Source organism: Prunus mume, linkage group LG2 (assembly GCF_029339155.1).
Source record: "Prunus mume cultivar Tortuosa linkage group LG2, ASM2933915v1, whole genome shotgun sequence".
Taxonomy (NCBI): domain Eukaryota; kingdom Viridiplantae; phylum Streptophyta; class Magnoliopsida; order Rosales; family Rosaceae; genus Prunus; species Prunus mume.
In genome coordinates, this window is record NC_142699.1 from 20,564,065 (window position 1) to 20,583,644 (window position 19,580).

At 38.9% G+C, this 19,580-nt stretch overlaps 2 protein-coding genes across 2 annotated transcripts; one reads left to right on the forward strand and one right to left on the reverse strand.

Moving 5' to 3' along the window:
• Positions 1-11,461: 11,461 nt before the first annotated feature.
• On the forward strand, positions 11,462-15,138 carry LOC103321621 (putative LRR receptor-like serine/threonine-protein kinase At1g14390). The gene is made up of 7 exons (XM_008223447.3): positions 11,462-13,386; positions 13,530-13,663; positions 13,777-14,020; positions 14,112-14,305; positions 14,398-14,459; positions 14,539-14,647; positions 14,760-15,138. Exons 1-7 carry the CDS (start codon positions 12,144-12,146, stop codon positions 14,991-14,993), a joined length of 2,220 nt encoding a protein of 739 aa, XP_008221669.2. The 5' UTR covers positions 11,462-12,143; the 3' UTR covers positions 14,994-15,138.
• A 603-nt stretch (positions 15,139-15,741) lies between these two features.
• Positions 15,742-19,258, reverse strand: LOC103321620 (ubiquitin-conjugating enzyme E2 2-like). Its single transcript, XM_008223446.3, has 6 exons — positions 18,860-19,258; positions 17,970-18,103; positions 17,828-17,853; positions 17,639-17,728; positions 17,151-17,239; positions 15,742-16,060 (listed from the first exon to the last, which is right to left on the reverse strand). The coding sequence occupies exons 2-6, from the start codon at positions 18,098-18,100 to the stop codon at positions 15,932-15,934; spliced, it is 465 nt and encodes a 154-aa protein (XP_008221668.1). The 5' UTR covers positions 18,101-18,103; positions 18,860-19,258; the 3' UTR covers positions 15,742-15,931.
• Between the last annotated feature and the right edge of the window lie 322 nt (positions 19,259-19,580).

The following is a 19,580-nucleotide window of genomic DNA, read 5'->3' on the forward strand; positions in this document are numbered from 1 at the left end:
GATGGTCTAGATCGCGTGGGGGGGTTAGATAAGATGATGCAGCCCGAAGCCGAGGAGAGAGAGAGTGTGTGTTCTGGTATGGGTTGTCAAATATAGAGAGAGAGAGAGAGAGAGAGAGAGAGAGAGAGAGAGATTTTTTAAATAATTTAAACAATAAAATAATTTTTTTAATTAATTTTTGGTCCACGTAGAAGTCCACGTCATCAAAAAAAGAGGTCTCATTTTTGACATGTCAGCATTTAACGACTGACTAACAGTTTGTCTAACGGAGGGGGCAAATTGTGGGTTTTCCGCGACGTTGAGTATGTACTTGTAAATGTCCCCAAAATCGAGTATGCACTCGTAAATGATCCTATAAGTTAAAGAGTTTACTATAGTTTACCCTAATAAATAACGTTGTGAAGGCTCATAAAAATATGATACACCTAATTACAACTAGCAACATTGTGTTGATAGCAAAAGCAAATTGCAGCTCCAGCAATTACACTTCACCAACTTTGACAAGACGCATCGTCTAACCCACCATGCACTTAAAGGACTCCCCAAAAGTGGCGGATTTCCATGGGCTAACAATTCAATCTCCAAAGCCCTTACACCTGACATTGATTTAATGTTTCTCTTTCTCCTTTAGAATTGCGTGCCCTCTTCTCCATTTATAAAAGAAGATGCATATATGATAGAAGCAATTGGAAGGAAACCAAAAAGAAAGGAGAAAAGGAAGAGGAGAATAGGAAGGGAAGAGAGGAAAAATCTCACCACAGACACCGTTCTTCTTTGAAGTGAAACAATTTGTCGCAGTTCCTAAACATCCAGAGTGTTTGTGGTTTCCTTTGCTGTTGATAATCTCGTTGTCAAGGTATTAACTAGTTAGGAAATAATCTATATATGTCTACTTGCACTAATTTCCCCTTAGTGCACTAATTCGTTTGTGATGAGCATGCATATATAATTATATTCATGTGTTTTTATGCATGTACACGAAAGAAATAAATTATGTGTACGCACAGTTACCTCAAGTAGACATAAGTGACATTTATATATGTGGGTATGTAAAAAGACTCGCATGATAAAATACTTATATATATAAAGCAAAGCAAATGCCTAGAGTGTATATATATATATATATATATATATATATATATGAAATTTATTTCATTTAAAATATAGGCCATATATAAAGTAAATATGTACTGTGATTTGTTCATGCATTACGAAGCAGACAACTAATATGCAATGTGCATGTTGTATACTTATGTATGCTAATGTTTGCTTAAGCCATATACATGCAACTTATGCATTCTTTTAAGGCTTTTTATCACAAATAGTCTTTGAGGTTTGTGACATTATCGTCTTTCGTTCTTAATGGTTTTTTGTGACACTAATGATCCTTAAGGTTATCCTCCACACATCAAAATGGTCATTACCGTTAGTTTCCGTTAAATTTTTTGTCAAAGTGCTTATGTGGCATATATGTAGGGTCACACATCTAATAATATAGTGCCACATAGCTTTAATAAAATATTTAATATATTTAAAAATTAAATTAATTTTTTTAGAAAAAAGAAAAAGAATATTAAGACTTCAATTTAAATATAAAAATGGAGTTTTACTAAAATACCCAAAATGGGAGCTGAAATTATAAAAAAACCCAACACCCAAAATACTTTATAAACACACCTAAAACCCATCATTACACACACTCAAAACTCATTTATAAACACACTTAAAAATATACAATTATTGACTTTGTGGTTGATTTTGGGTGTGTTTCTATGTTTAAATAGTGTTTGAGTTTTTTTATAAATACATATCTAGGATTGGGTTTATTTATAAATTTGTATATAAAAAAACCTATCACCAACCCTCCCCTTCCGTCTCCTCCTCTGCCATCTTCTCTCTATGTTCTCTCTCCCCCTCTCCCTCTGTTCTATCTCTCCTTCTAGAGCAGCGTTGGCGACCCTATCTTAAATGCCTTAAAGAAATTAGTTGTAAACTTTGTCACCATTTCTCATTACTGTGGCTGCATAGTTGAGCCCAACATACAAGATTTCATAGTTAGTATCCACAGTTCATGTTAAGTACCTGCATCTGGGTTAATGAATCACATGCCCTCATGTGCAACTACAGTTAAACACCAGTTCAACTTCTACCATCACAGCAACTACAAACCATTTCAAGTTCATAACAAAGAGCCATACACATTCCAGATTTGGACCCCTATGCCTTCCCCAACCATTGAAACCGATTATGTTCTTGATCAAATCCCAACCTGGTTCTTTGCTTGGCTGACCATCACCCCCGAATCTGATGAGTGAGAGAGAGAGAGAGTGGAGGGAGGTGGATTGGCATAGTAGGGCGACATGTTGGAAGGTAGAGGGCGAGAGAGAGTGTTTTAAAAAAAGTTTTAATCTTATCTTTTTTAAAATTTAATTTTTTAAAATATATTTGTATTTTATTTAAAACCACGTGGCTATATATTATTGGGTGTGTGACGTACATATATGCCATATCAGCCTTTTAATAGAAAATTTGACGGAAGTTGATTTCAGGGACTATTTTGATGTGTGAGTATAACCTTAAGGACCATTAATATCACCAAAAAAAAAACATTAAGGATGAAAGACGATAATTTCGCAAACCTCAGGAACCATTTATGATTTAAAAAAAAAAAAAGTCTTTTTTAATATGCATATAAATATGTATATATGCATGACCGTACTTAATTAATTCACATATACATATAGGTAATATATAATCACAATACACTCATGCTCAATGTGCATACTTGATACTTGTGCACTGTAGTTGGTTTTGATTTGTTTAAACATAGGGTTTAGGCTCTTTGGTTGTTTCATGGTTACTAGGCTCATGCTATTTATTGGTCCATGCAAATAACCAACTTGTTTTTCTCTAAAAAATATTCCTTCTGATCACACTTCTTTTAGGCTATGGTTGATTTTGACTATCTCAAATTTGACTTTTCATGAGATGACAGGACCTGCCCCGAATTTTAACCGAGACGAACCTTGTGGAATTCGACATCACCCAGATGTTGGGCCCACTTCTGAAAACTATAACCTCTTTTGCCAAAGAGGAATAAGGGCACGAGACTTTCTGCCGAAAATTCGTGAGTCTCCCCTGTAAATTAAACATTCCCCAAATGTTCAACCTGCATAAAACACAATTTAATAACACCAACTGGCAGCATGCACAATATAACAACATGCAGTTCACATAAATGGTCTCTGGCCTTCTGATAATCCAAAGCAAACTACCAACCACGCAATCAACATAAAATAACTTCCCTAAGCATCCAACACGCGAGGTTTTAACCTCCTATCACTATCACAAATAGTTTGGGGCCTCAGCCTAAACTGTGCAACAATCCGACAAGGATTTCAAACCTAACTAAATCTAATCCACTCACTTAGTCCACCGAACAAGCCTCAATTCAACCAAGTTCCCGGACCAACAACGAGGTCCAAACAAATCTCAATATACGAGGCTAAAGTTTAGCCCGCGGCTGCACCTAGTAACTTCAGGCTGCCTACACCCTTATTGAGGGATCAAATCACACACGTAGTTCTTTCACTAAAACCCCTTTTCTCTAAAACACAACTCAACAAAACCTCCCCATACGCTGGAACATCCAAAGTCACGTACGGGGCCTGTCCGCAAGCTTGATAAACCTACGACACGTGGGACCTCAACACAATCACATATATCCCCTCATACGTCGGGACGCACCCGCCATGTATGGGATATGTCAACACGCCGGCTACTTCTACGACACGTGCGACCTTAACACAATCACAAATATCTCCCCTCATACGTCGAGGCACCCGGCCACGTAGGTGCATCAACACGCCGTCTACTCTTACGACACGTGCGACCTCAACACAATCACATATATCTCCCCTCATACATCGGGACGCACCCGATCACGTATGGGGTTTGTCAACACGCTGACTACTCCTACGACACGTTCGACCTCAACACAATCACATATATCTCCCCTCAAACGTCGGGACACACCCGCCACGTATGGGCTGTCAACACGTCGATTACTCCTACGACACGTGCGACCTCAACACAATCACATATATCTCCCCTCATAGGTCGGGACGCACGACCACGTATGGGGTATGTCAACACGCTGGCTACTCCTACGACACGTGCGACCTCAACACAATCACAAATATCTCCTCATACGTCGGGACGCACCCGCCACGTATGGGGTCTATCAACATGCCGGCTACTCCTACGACACGTGCGACCTCAACACAATCACATATATCTCCTCTTATGTCGGGAAGCACCCGGCCACGTGAAGTCTGTCAACAAGTCGGCTACTCGTATGACACGTGCGACCTCAACATAATCACATATGTCTCCCTTCATACGTCGGAACGCACCCGGCCACGTATGAGGTCATCAACACGCCGGCTAATCCTACGACACGTGCGACCTCATCACAATATCACATGGGTTACATAGGGTAGTGTGTATAGCACTGCAAACTGACATTCTATGCTCTTTTATACCTTTGTATACACACATAATTTTATACATTAATTTCTAATAATATAAACACCTTAACAAACAACTAGCATCCGATAATCCCTCATAACCCCCATAACATCAAGACCTGTCACTACGGTCATTTTAATCTTCCTGGGAAGGTAGAACTACCTAGGAAGTCTCACGGTCAATCCTGGGTCAAACTACCCAACCTTGATCAAACGGACCCGCAGGGCCCACGACCTCCAAATTCTGATCCGAAAGTTCCTATAGGTTCTACAAGCTCTTGGATACACGTCCTGCGAGTTTGGTCCAGATCGAACGGTCGGATCGCTCACGATCGCACGATCGGACGGTGACTATAAACTTAACCCTAGGGTTGGCATTTTCGGAGTATTCGGAACTCCGTTCTACGATCCGTCGAATCCTACATAATTTTAAGGATGTCTAGATTTACATATAATAAATTCAGGACCATCCAACAGTCCAAACCTAGTGACCCCGGATAACGTGCAATATGCGATATCTGCTTAGGACTCTAACGGTATCCAAATTGAAATTCAGCACACCTACGCGCTCAGGACATTGAGAGGATCGCATTAGGACAAAATGCCCTTCTCCTACGAGTGCCCACGCCGGCGGTGGGTATCAAAGCGATTACCCTTCACGGAAAATCTCCAAATCTCGGCTCAAGACTCCTACCCTAGGTAAAACACCCTATTTGAAACCACTTTTGTTCTTGAGCATACCCCAAAAAGTGACAAGAAGTGGCCGAATTGGAGGTCAAAAATCGGACAAACTTCCATCGCTTAATCGATCTCCAAAACGGAAATCTCTCAAATCTAACATAACAGCAGCAAGAAGCGCTCGAGAGGTTCAAGATCCATACCTGGATCTTCGAAAATGGTGGCTGGACGATGACGAATCGGCGAAAATTGAGCGAGCAACCGAAAATCACCTTTTCCGGTGGAGAGGCGGCCGCTATCGGGAAGGGCCGGTCGTGGCCGAGCCGTCCTTTCGTCGGTCCCGTCTGCATCCGTGGCCGTTGGCGGTTGCAAGGAGAAAGGCGACGGTGTCGCAAGGAGGAGAGAGAGAGCACGCGGGAGGAGAGAGAGAGCTGAGGGCATTTTTGACTTTTTATCAAAAATCCTTTTTCAAATAATTACAATTATGCCACTGAGTTTCATTCGATCGTAACTCTCTCGTTACAACTTCGATTCGAGCCCACTTCGTGTCTACGGACTCATCTCACCGTGCTCTACACAGGTATAGCTGAAATTTCCAAATTCCTTTCGGATAAGAAATGACCAAATTACCCCTATCCCAAGGGTAAATTCGTAATTCCACTCAAATTAATTAAAACATGGGATAAATTTAGGAGTCGGGGTGTTACATGAGACTTACCTAATTTGAGCCTTTCCGTTTCGGGGTTGTGTTTCTACTAAACTGGATTTCCTCAAGTCTCACTTATTCGGTTTGGGTTGTGTCGATCTCCGAACCTAACTCACATTGAGTTAATCTCGTTGTACGCATCCCTTTCTCAAGTTGTCTCTCTCATGCAAGTTTTGTTTCCTCCGTGTTCTTTCTTGTTACTTCAATACCGAGACTTAATCTTTGGTCGAAGTCAAAATGGGGATATCCCTCAAGGTCTGAGATAAATAAGATGCAAGAGAAATTTTGTATCCCTAACGATGTTAGTATTGGTCGGTTACCTAAGGAAACAGATATGTACACATGAGTTGGAATCCTAGAATGAGCCTTTATGCTCTCACCATCTCACCTAGAGTTCATTAGGTTTCCACTTCATCCCTTATTTCAACTTGTGTTGAATTTTTTGAACCTTCACCCTATGCAGTTAAATCTGAACTCGTACTTATTGATTAGTGGTATGTTGGCAGTTGACATCAAATAAGGGGTGTCTTGTATCTCTATTCCTTCATCATTTGAGCCCGAACATAGTATTCCTTATTATGACTACTTTTCTTATACTGACTTTGATATGATTTTGCAGAGGAAGCTTATTATGTGGTTGCGTCATTTTGTAGTGCACAACCTAACCCGATAGGAGATTATCCTTGCTCAAGCACGAATTCAGTGGTTAAATTATCAATTGGTAGGTCAGGTTTGGGATGTTCAGTATTTTCTTGATCCCAAAATACTTCTTTAGATCTCTCACGATTGAGACACCATAGGATTGGTAACTTATGGATGATGTTGTGATCAGTATGTTTCCGACTGAATGACCCCAGAGGATTGGTAACCTCAGGATAGTGGTAGGTTCAACATAGATCCGACTGATATTGGGATAAGAGCTTCAATTCCATATGCCAAAGAAAAAGGACTGTCTCCTATTGGCTTTCGCCTCGTGATTCGGTATGCCCACAACAGGTTTAGTAACTCCACAAATCATTTGCCCTTGCGTTGCTCAAGTTTCTTCTTCAGGCAATCAAAAATTGTTCAGTTTGTCTTTTTCCCTCGGCCATTTCCTTAGGGATAAATGCGATACGAGAATTGTTGAATGATCCCCATCTCTATGCCATATTTCCTAAATTTTCGATTGTTGAATTGAGTCCCATTGTCTGAAACGATGGCTCTGGATATCCCAAACTTGCATATGATTTTGTGCCAAATGAATTTTATCACATCAGTCTTGGTTATAGTTCCATATGTTTTGGCTTCCCATCATTTGGTGAAATAGTTTGTAGCAAAAATAACGTATTTCTTCCCCCCATGCGCAATTGGTAATGGTCCCACAATATTCATTCCCCACCAGACAAATGGCCATGGTCCCATGATCAGGCTGAGTTCTTACTTTAGCCTTTTAATCATAGGCGCATGTTTTTGGCAGTTATCACACTTCCGCACAAATTGCTCAACCTCTCTAGCCATGTTAGGCCAAAAGTAGCCTTGCATTATCGCCATGTGTGCCAAACTCTTCCCCCAAAGTGATTGTTGTAGGTCCTCTCATGTAGTTCTTTCATAGTCCACTTTGCATTGGATAAGCTTAGGCATCGTAGATAATGACCTAAAAATGACTTCCTAAATATGATACTTTCTATGATTTCGTACTTAGCAATCTTTATCCGGAGTTTTCTTGCTTTAATTGGATCTGTGGGTTGCGTTACTACTATTAGGTAGCTTACTATTGGCGTCATCTAGGTTTTATTTGAGTTTAGTTGCATAACTTGGGATTCATCGGCTTCCATACTAGGGCTTTCTAAGCACTCTACTGATATAACCCTTATAGAATCTTCTCCTGAAGCTGAGGCCGATGCCACACATGCCAACCAATATGCTTGTTCATTTTGCTCACTCGGGATTTGCCTTAACTCGAACTTATCAAATTGCTTAAACAAATTCCTTGACAATTGCTGATATGCCTCCATCTTTTCATCTTTGGCTGTATATTCCTCATTTGCTTGATTGACTATAAGTTGGGAGTCACTATACAGCTTCAATTTTTTTTATTTTTAGTAGTCTGGCAATCTTCAATCCCAACACCAATGCTTCATATTCAACGACATTGTTTGAGGTGAGGAAGTCTAGTTGGATGAAGTATTCTAACTCAATCTTTTCCGATGATAAAAGGACAATCCCAACCCTGGCTCTCACCCGATTGGATGAGTCGTCTGCATATAATTCCCACAACGTTTCCTCGATAAACCTTGCTTCTTTTGCATCATTCGGTTTCTCCTACATTCCCTTTTTGGGATAGCATTTGACAAGAAAATCAGCAATTATCTATCAATTTTGAGATGTTTGCTGTTGGTACCTGATGTCAAATGCTACTAGCTTGATGGCACATTTTGCGACTATTCCTGACAGATCTGGATTGGACAAGATTGCTTTAATAGGTTGGTTTGTGAACACTGTAATGGTATGAGCCTCAAAATATTGTCAAAGCTTCTTCTTGGCTACTACCAAGGCCAAGACTAGTTTTTTATGCATGGGTGTATCTCTTTTTTAGTATCGATTAGGCTCTTACTGACATAGAAAATAGGTTGTTAGAGGTAGTTCTCCTCTTGGAATAATGTTGCATCTTTGTTCCTAACGTCACTCCTTAGCGGAATTGCAATGGCGTATAGTATAAGAATCATAAGTCTCTAAAGTAAACATTTCCTATGTGAATCACTTCGGATCATCCTTTAGACTTTCGCCTACCTTTTGCTTTGTGCTAAACAATATTGTAATTTCATTCTTTCTAATTTGATTGCAGAAGTATTGAGATATGAAAGCATCACAAAGCTCAGTGAAGCTACTGATAGACTTTGGCCTCAGTTGCCTAAACCAAGTCAAGGCTAACCTCGATAGGCTAGACAGAAATAGTTTACACAACAACATTTTGTCTTTGCTTTTGAGGACCATCTGTTGTTGAAAGTGGTAAATATGCTCAGTGGAATTGGTTATATCTATGAATAACTTGAATTTGTGTTGAGCAAACTTTGCGGGCTTCTTAGTATTCAGAATATCATTGGTGAGGGGCGATGTGCAGATCCCCTTTGCAGCTTCAACGGCCAATTCGGCAAGTGTATGCGGTTTGTACCCCATCACAATCTTCTCGATTTCTCTTCATAGCTAGCTGTCTTTGGACTTTTTTAATTCCCTTCTTTGGTCGTGGTTGTCATCATAGTAATAGTGTTGATCATCAGAGTGAATACTTCTCATGGAACTTTCATCAAATAATTTTATCCCTATTTCCTTTTGCTTCCCTTAGGGCCTTTCGGATGCAACATATAGTTGCCCTTGAACTTCTCTAAAGCTTTGGTCTCCATCTTCTTCATTTCAAGCAACTCCTTCAATACCATCTTAAGCTGGATGGCTGCGAGGCTAGGTTCTCCTTCTTGAAAGTTTGATATGACATTTGGTGATCAGGAGATTAGATCAAGCTAGAGCGTCTTGTGTGGATTCAGCTTTTGGTTGATTTTGCAAGAGTTCTCACAGAAGGCGCCAACTGTTGCAGCATAAATTATTACAATAAGAATATCTTCCACATGGTCTCGGCTTTACTTCTACACAAAGGATAAGTAAATCTCTAAGCGACGCTCATTTGAAATTAAATGATAGAGGTTGGGGTACCTACAAAAAGCACTCCGACGCTCAAGTCAATTTTTTTATGTATTTAAGGGCACGAGTTAACTTGAAATCGCATACTTTCATTTGACTATGAAACTTCACCCTTATACCTGGTGATAGCCTTGGGATACAAACTCCACTTTGCATGTCCTATGCCCACTTTCGTCATTTTCAGGTCATTGAGAGATGCTGGATCAACCATTAATCATGTTTGTCTTATCCCGCAATTCATGTAGATATGAGAGTATGAACGTTTGAATATACCTATGAATCCAGGTCGGATTGTTCACGTATGAGCCCATATGGGGTAGTGCACACGTGAACCCACGTTGAGTGATGCACATCCAAACCCATGTTGAGTGGTGCACATCAAAACTCGCATTGAGTTAATGCACATTCAAACCTGCATTGGGTTAATGCACATCCAAACCCGTATTGGGCTAATGCACATTCAAACCCGCATTGAGTTAATGCATATCCGAACCTACATTGGGTTACGCCTAAATCCAATCTTATAATGAATCGGGTTGCGCCTAAATCCAGTCCCATAACGGATTGGTACCAAATTTATTTTCTCCCACATTATTTGATGATCACATCACTACAGGATATTAAAGACAAAGGTCTCTCTCATATATGAATGCTTCAAGAAATTGAAGACAAAGGTCCCTCTCATATACAAATGATTGAAGGAATAGTTGTTGCATTTAAGTTGACAGTAAGTTGGAAAACGAGTATAAGTTGAAGCTAATTCCAATAATTGCAAATTTGGGTTCACGGAGGATAAGTATTTTTAATTCCTCATGCAACTTTCTTTGTTTGGCAACGCATGCACACTAAACCTTGAACCTCTCATGAGTGAAACAATTCAGAATCTTTTACTTCAATGGAATCTTTCACAAAAAAAGAAAAAGAAAAATGAAAATATTGTAACACCAAGTTGTATGAAACATTAACACATAAATATTCGTTAATGTTTCATTGAATTCAAGGCTTTCTTTTTCTTTTTCTTGTATGTACATGTTTGAAGATGCTAACAAGTCGTCGTTTTGCAAATTGCAAACAAAGCTTGTTTCCATAAGAAAGAACAAAACACGTAACACACAGATGGATAAAAACAAGTGTCAGGCTGGCTGGAAGGAGCACCACCCGCATCCCAGTGAGTTAATCTAATTTTATAAACAAACAAAAAAGGGATTAGGTTGAGCTAACACCTATTATATGTCTTAATCAAAGTATCCAATTCTCTCCCCTTTTTCTTTTTTTCTTTTTTCCTTTCCTCTTATTCGTAGACCGACACAACTTCATCAACACAAAACGACATATACATATTTGTCACTCCACTTATTATCCGGATGACTCATTTTTTCGACCGACATTGACGCAGAGGCATTCTGGTTAACACATTTTCTTAGCAATTATTTGAAACAATCCTACAAAAGATTACTTGAGGGGGGTCTTTTGTCTTTTTCATTCAGAAAATAACAAAAGTTCAACTCTCTCACTTGAAAGGGATCACTCATAGTCGGTGGTGGGATGCCACTTACTAGTACTACTAACCCGAAGGCATAGGGGGCCTCACATACCAAATAGCGGTAAAGAGATTAAACTCTTGCCCACTTAATCTAGGTTTCGTCACAAAACAATCACTTTAATGCTCGACCTGTGTTCACATTACAAGATTCCATGAAAAAGATTTGAATTTAACATAACAGTGGATTTGTGTTTTTGGTATGATAAACATAATACTATTTTTCCTCGTAACTTTGATGATGATGATGATGATGAACAATTTTACGTGAATAAGAACATCTCGTGATTTCATCATGAGCTCAAATAAATACAAGCTGGCCATCACGAACCACAAGTGCCTATGGAGCGTAAGTTTTGAGATAGTACTCGCAAGTTTACCACAATAAACGTGGTCAACATCGAAGTTCTCGCAAATGAATCAGAGCCCAAGTTGACTTGAGGCCAAACAAAACAAGTGGCAGTAGAAAGTTTGAACTTTGAGAAAGATAAACCAGTTTGCAGCTTAAAATAATGGTTTGCGTAGCGCAGGATCAGGATGGGCTGGTTTGGGTTGGCTGGCTTGCATTGTCCCTTTCTACTTTGAACTTGACTGACTCTCACTTGCACTGTCTCCTGCTTCAGCTTGCTTCACTTAAAATTCTGAAATTTCAGTCTTTTCAGATCCTTCATTCTCTGCACAATAATTGGTTCTCTTCCTTTCGTTGAAATTTGAGTGCTTTTGCTTTCATCACCCACAAGAATTTTTCTCTCTTTCTCGGTAAATCTTTTCTTGTCATCTTTGTACACCAAACCCAAGATCTTGATGCTCCATACCTGCTACCTACTACCTTCTTATTCTATTCATTTCTTAAAGCATTTGCTGTTCTAAGAGAAACCCAGAACTCAAATTCTGCCTTTTCTATCAACTTTATATAGATGGAATTGTGGTTGCAGTTCTGGGTTCTCTGTTTTTAAAGTTCTTAATCTCATTTGTATGACTCCAACCTTTCTCTCATGTGCATTTAGCTTTCTGAATAATGAAGAATTTCTTGGTTTCTTTCTGTTTGTTGTTTCTCATTCTAGCCATTTTCACTCCAATTTCGATTGGTCAGTTAACTCCAAGTGAGAGCCGTATTCTGTTCCAAGTTCAGAAGCTTCTTGAATACCCTGGAGCTCTTCAAGGATGGACAAATTGGACCAACTTCTGTTACCTCCCTCCCACACCTTCTCTCAAGGTAGTCTGTACAAATAATCGTCTAACCGAATTAACTGTCATTGGAAACAAAAGCTCCCCTTCTCACAGCCCAAAACCAGTTTCAGGGAATTTTGTGATTTCTCAGCAGACCCTGTCCAAAAGCTTTTCCATTGATTCTTTCTTCACACTTCTCACAAAGCTTTCCAACTTGAAAGTGCTTTCCTTGGTGTCACTGGGTTTGTGGGGTCCATTGCCAGCCAAGATCAACAGGTTCTGGTCACTTGAGGAGCTCAACGTTAGCTCAAATTTCATTTATGGGGAGATTCCTACATCCCTCAGTTCAATGAAGAATCTTAGAAGCATAGTTTTGGCTGACAATTTATTCAATGGGAGTGTGCCAGATCTTAAAAGCTTAGCTGCTCTTGAAGAACTTAATTTGGGTAACAACCACCTAGGACCTGGATTTCCTTCATTGGGAAATAGTCTTGTAAGTATCATTCTAAGAAACAATTCCATGAGATCTGAGATTCCTCCAACATTGAGGAACTTCGATCTGCTTCAGAAATTAGACATCTCTTCCAACAAATTTGTGGGGCCAATCCCTGCTTTCGTGTTCTCTCTGCCTTCAATTCAGTACCTCATTCTGGCTCATAACCAACTAAGTGGTGCTCTCTCAAACAATGCAACCTGCAATGGGAAGCTCCAAGTTGTTGATATTTCTCAAAACCTTTTGATAGGGAAACTACCATCTTGCATTGGATTAAAGTCTTTGAACAGAACTGTTCTTGATTCATGGAACTGTTTGTCTGGTGGGAAGTCAAAGTATCAGCATCCATATTCATTTTGCCACAAGGAAGCACTGGCTGTTAAGCCTCCAGCTAAAACTCAAGAGCAGGAGTCAAAAATAAAGCTAGCCCTTTTACTTGGTGTCATCGGTGGTGTTGTGTGTGCTGCTGCAGTCATTGGGTTGCTGATTTTGGTCATTATCAAAAGGGCAGGGCAGAGGAACAGAGAAGATAAATTTGACAGATCCATGGTTGAGAAAATTTCTGTTCGAAGCTCCCCAAATCCGAACATCGATGCAAGTAAGGCCCTCTTTGTTTCCTTAATTCCTTTGAAAGTCTCCGACTTTAATGACTGAAAAAAAAACACAAAACAAAGATGCATGCTTTATGGTTTTTAGTTCATGAAGCATTGAAGCTGATTAACATTGATTTGGATTTTCCAGGGCGTGTGCCCCAGATGATGAGGTTACCAACACTTGGGCTCCCACCATATCGTGTCTTTACATTGGAAGAAATTGATGATGCAACAGACAATTTCGATGCCACGAATTTGATTGGAGAAGGATCTCAGGGACAGGTATTAACATTGAATTTGTGCTGTTTGTTGGCTTTGAATGCATTATTTGATGGAGCCAACATTATTGTTCATCAACTTGATGGCATTATTTCTGTGCAATATTTACATTGCAGGTATACAAAGGCTGGCTCAGAGATGGTTTACTGGTACAAGTGAAATGTGTGAAATTAAAGCAGAAGCAGTTACCCCAAAACTTGAACCAGAGCATGGAAGCCTTGTCAAAGCTGAGGCATAGGCATTTGGTCAGCCTTCTTGGACACTGCACTGTCACTTATCAGGACCATCCAACTACAGCTAGCACTGTATTTATTGTTCTTGAGAACATCTCAAATGGCTCTTTGGTGGACCATCTCACTGGTAAAGCTCAAACTAAAAGCGATTATCAGATCATCAAGAAAAGGGTTAATTAAAATACTCAAACCAATTCTAATACACTTTGGTTTGGCAGATTGGAGAAAGAAGGAGTGGCTGAAATGGCCACAGAGAATGGCTGTTACCATTGGCATTGCAAGGGGGGTCCAGTTCTTGCACACAGGGGTTGCACCTGGCATCTTTGGAAATAATTTGAAGATAGAGAACATATTGTTGGATGAGAGTGTTTCTGCTAAAATCAGTAACTATAATCTTCCATTGCCATTTCAGGTGAGAATATGTTACAGTATATATATGCTTGTCTTGTCAAATTTGAAAGGAAACTTTTGTAGCTGCTAACGATTGCATTTTCTAATTTCCAGATTGGTTCAGAGAGCCCTCTTAATGGACAGAGTATTAGCAGCAGTAAACCTCATCTAAACAGGTATTTATTTTCTCTTCTTGTTCCTCTCCTTTTCTACGGCAGCATCCAAATTTATCTTATACGAGCCGTAAATACGCAGTGCTGAAGCTGAGAAGGAAGATATTTATCAGCTGGGGATTATTCTACTTCAAGTTCTTACTGGTAGATTGATCAAATCAGCTAGTGAATTGGATGAGCTAAAGATTCAGGTAAACCATATAGAAAAACTAAAAACTAAAAAACCCCAGATTATTGTTTTTGCTCTTTTGGGTTCTTGCAACACCTAATTCAATGGCATTCTTTGCATCTTTCAATGAACAGTTAGAAAAAGGCTTAATAGAAGGACCATCAAAACTACGAGGAGTCATAGATCCGTCGATACAGGGTAGTTTTGCGTATCAGTCATTGAAGACCGCCGTCGAAATCACCGTCAATTGTCTGAGCAGAGATCCAAGCAAGCGTCCTTCCATAGATAATGTTCTCTGGAACTTGCAGTATTCAATTCAAGTTCAAGAGGGATGGACCAGCAGCGGCAACCTCAGCGCTCAGATGTAGTAGCAACACAACACGCTTTCATTTTAAGTGCATGTAATTCAACTCTCTTCCTTGTTAGGCAGTCTCTATATGAATAAAATGTAAATACAGCTCGTGTATACTGTTTTACATTAAACCGTTTTTAGGACGTCTCAAGTTTTCAACATTCTTTGGTCCAATGAATTCTTACTAATTTTTTCATCAACACAAAATTATTACAATCCAGCTAGAGAGCTTTTCATGTTCAAACAGTGACAAATCAAACATGCCATATGCATCTTAGCCGTCAACTTTAAAACTCAAATGCATGATTAATATTTGGGAGTTTCACTAAAACACTCAAAATGGGGGTTGAAATTATTAAAAAACTCAAGCACTATTTAAACATATAAACACACCCAAAACTCATCATTATATAGACTCAAAACTCATTTATAAACACACCCAAAAAGTTAACTTTGAGGTTGATTTTGGGTATGTTTCTATGTTTAAATAGTGCTTGAATTTTTTTATAAATACATGTCTAGAATTGGGTTTATTTATAAATTTGTATTAATATTTTGGTTTAAGTTTCCAGAGCGAGTAATAATCATGTTTTTGCTCAGCTCCATGAACAAATCTTGCATACAATTTGCATACAATTGAGACCACCCCGCATGATGGTAACGTGACCTGATATTGTGAGAGGGAAACTGTACACAACAGTTGCATACAAGAATTTCTCCAACCACAGGCTCGAATAGCTTAAAGCAAAATTAAATGCAGCAGGTAGAAGAAAACTCCCACGGCAGGTGGCCCAACATATAGATATACGAGGCCTAGTGCCATTGAATTAAAGCCCAAGCAAACATTTCACAAGACCTGAAGTCAAGTTCTTCACAACACAATGGTTTTCAAGTTTCAAAGTTATTTAAACAGGATGTTCAACTGATTTTCCAAAGATCTCCATCAGGAGTAAGCTAATCAGCAGTCCAACTCTGCTCAACAATCTCACGGACTCTCCTATTGTATTCGCGCTTGTTCTCACTAAACATCCGTGCAGCTTCTGAATTTGCTGGAGAGTTTGGGTTTGGATCACAGAGCAATGACTGCAATAAGAAAATATTATGACTTAACATCTCAAACAAGGGACACTAAAAAAAGTGAACTTCCTCCATAATCTTATATTTGATTTATTTACATTGATCAAATGTCATTTATAAACAAGCATGCATGCACAAGTGTTTGTGTGTGTGTGTGTGAGAGAGAGAGAGAGAGAGAGAGTAGCTAAAAATTTTTGTGTTAAAACAATATCCATGCATATACATATGCCATACAATGGAAAATGGAAGTGTGGTTAGATGGTTACTAAGTCTATGCAACATGAAGTGGTAACCAAGAGTAATTTTTCAGCCAGGCCTCAACCATGAGTTACGAGAGGCGAAATAAGAAACTCTTGATTATCCACAAGCTTTTAGGATTCTCTCTTTGGAATGCGAGATGCAGCAGATAGGGATATGTATGCAAACTTTGTGAAAAGAAGTAACAGACATAATTAGGCCTGAAGGTGCAGCTGAATGCATTGGTAAGATAGTTGATAGAAAACAGATAACACGGAATATTTTCTGAGGAGGAATAGAAATTAGTACAATCAATGATGCCTTGCTCCAGTAGTTCTCAAATAGAAGCTACAGAGTTTACTTATATATTGGAATGACAAGATGGGACAATCAGAATTTGAAAGACTACAATTGTGTGACTCAAAGATAGAGAAATATGATTTCATACATGGTGTCAGTGGCGGATCTAGTAAGGAGCCAGTGAAGGCACTAGCCCCCACTCAGCCTTGTTGTACACCTATGAAAGTGTCAAGTTCTCATGATATTTTTTGTTGAATGGGGGCAAACTGTTTGATAAAATGCCTCAAAGAAGGCTAAGGCGGTACAAGGGGGCGAAGGAATGGCTAAGACTTGAGCTGCATTAGGTAAGAGTTTACAGGTTGTTGATAGGCTCCATTAGCCACTTCATACTAAGCCAGATTTTACAAATTCTTGCCCCTAAGAAGGAAAATTACTGGATCCGCCAGTGCATGGTGTCTTAACCAATTAGAAGCCTATCCCATCACACACTTAACAAGAGAGTCATGATTAATTAAAGCACTCGAAATCACCAAGCAACGAATAGAATATAACCAAATACCTGGATGGAGGTAAGTATAGCTGCTACATCATAGATAGGACTCCACTGATTCTGTAGGATATCCAAGCAAATGCTTCCATCCGCATAAACTGAAAAGGGACACACACAAAAAGGCAGAACTTAAAACTTGAAACATCTGAAATATTTCCAAGTAATTGCATTCCAGTTAATTTCTTAAAATATATTAACGAATATAAACATTAAATGACACAACCAAAGCAACAAGTTGTGAAAGTGAAGATGATTTGTGATTCAATACTCAATTAACAAATGCTTGGGAGCTTAAAAACAAATACCAAATATTTCCCTTGCTCAGCTCCTTTTTCACCCATTAGAAGCTAGTTTGGCTAAGTAAATGGATATAAAATGATTCAATACTCAATGAACATACACATGTTTCTGTTTGTATGTGCACACATATGTACCAATACATGCACAAACGTAATACGTGCATACATGTGTGTGTGCAGTTTCTGTTTTGAACTTACTATTTGGATGAAACATCCGAGAAACAAAACGCACTGTTGGTGGCTTATTTGGATAATCCTCTGTGAATTGAAGTGTCAACTTAAACGTACCTGGAAAACACAAAAATATCATGCAAGATATAGCTTAAAAATTAGACGTGAAAGAAGAAAAATCCAATTGCAATATGATATGAGGTTCTTAGTTTTTACCTCCATCCCATGGGGTGTCATCAGGCCTGCAATTCAAACAATGAAGTACATAAATAAAATTGTACAGGATTTCAAGAAAAAACCATCAAAATGAAGAAAAACTGAGATAGGCAACAAAGTATAATCTCCTTCCGAGACATACCCAAATATAACAGCATTCCAAAGCATAATATTATTGTCTTGAGGAGCACCACTTATACCGGCAGGGGGATCCTGTTGCAACCTCTTGAAATCCCTCATCAGTCTCTTCCTTGCAGGAGTCGACATCCTCATCGCCTATATATTAGGCCAACCAAAAAATAATACTTAGTGATAGTCAAATACATTTGTGCACAAACGAAAACATGCAGGCACAATTGAAAGAAAAATGAAATTGATAACTTTCATCAACACGGAGGTCCAGGAAGTACCACTACCAACATAGCAGCATGTCAAGCAACATAATTGAGATTCACCAAAAGTTAACTAAAGATTAAACCTATAAATGAACAAAGATTCAGACTTGATTCTGCAAAGCTCGTGTAACCTCTACAATCTAAACCGATATTACAGCAAAAATAACTGCACTTATGGACCTCAAAGCCCAAATCGTGCCATTTCCAAGATACCTTGAACACATGCACTGAGCCTAACTAAACCATTCAATTAACTCATTTAAAAAACATATTCTATGGTAGACTGAATTCAAGAGTAACTGGATCCAAAAGTTACAGTATTAGACCCCAAAACTATAGTCAAACTGGTTGCTACCGTACAAGTTCGACATATAAAAAAAAGAAAAACGTAAAAAAAGCACGAGTTCATCAAAACCCGAGATCCATATCCTAATATGCGAATCGCAAGAAGCTAATATGATGTACAATTTGAAAAAACAAAACAAAACAAAAGTTAGGATTCATTTTCTTGTAATGCAATTAAGAAACTAGATCTTCTTCGAAATCAGCTTCCATACAGACCACAAATCGGAGCACAATTCAATTAAGATATGCGTAATATAATAAAGGGAAAAATTAAGCTAAAAATGAAAAACACCTGTCGGCTGACGGCGAGAGAATTTGGTTCTCAGAGACAGATGTCCAGAATCGCGGGAATCAAAAGGGAAAACTTGGCAGCTCAGGAATTGCCGCGAAACAAACAGATAGATATATATAAAGATAGAAAAACGGTGTCAGAGATGGATTTTCACGGTGACGGGCGATCAAGAAAGAAGGAGAGAAAAGGAGAGGGGTAGAGAGAGAGAAAAGGAGAGATTATTTTTAGGTTAAAAGTTATTTAAGGTTGGAATGATTTGATTTATATTCAGGCACAGGGAAAAAAAATTGCTATTGGAAGTCTCTCCGGTCAGCGCTCTTTCTTTATCTCTCCTACTGTACTGGCGTGTCTTCGGATCTTTGCCAGCATGCCAATGAGGATGCCACTCATCATCACCATATCAATTTCATGTCAAGTATTCGGCTTATATTATTATCATGTGTCATACATTATTTACTATAAAATAGAGCCTCATATTTGCCATCTCCAATGTTCGCTCGTCCTAGGTACCTCTTCTCTGAGCAGGAGAATAACCCCCATCCGGAACGCTCTTTTCTGCAGCGTAATAAAAAATGACATAATTGGTGGCAAATCGGATATATTTGTAAAGTCCTAAATTGACTAACTTTACCTTAGTTTAAGTCCTAAATTGACTAACTTTACATACTATCAATCTTATCACGCAATTAAATAAGAATTTATGCAATTCACATTCTCATAC

Coding starts and splice junctions, on each gene's coding strand:
- LOC103321620 (XM_008223446.3), bottom strand. CDS start 18,100: ATGAGGATGTCGACTCCTGCAAGGAAGAGACTGATGAGGGATTTCAAG. Junction 17,854..17,969: donor TGGAATGCTGTTATATTTGG/GTATGTCTCGGA, acceptor TTTGAATTGCAG/GCCTGATGACACCCCATGGG. Junction 17,729..17,827: donor TGACACCCCATGGGATGGAG/GTAAAAACTAAG, acceptor TGTGTTTTCCAG/GTACGTTTAAGTTGACACTT.
- LOC103321621 (XM_008223447.3), top strand. CDS start 12,144: ATGAAGAATTTCTTGGTTTCTTTCTGTTTGTTGTTTCTCATTCTAGCC. Junction 14,306..14,397: donor ATCTTCCATTGCCATTTCAG/GTGAGAATATGT, acceptor TCTAATTTCCAG/ATTGGTTCAGAGAGCCCTCT. Junction 14,460..14,538: donor AGTAAACCTCATCTAAACAG/GTATTTATTTTC, acceptor GTAAATACGCAG/TGCTGAAGCTGAGAAGGAAG.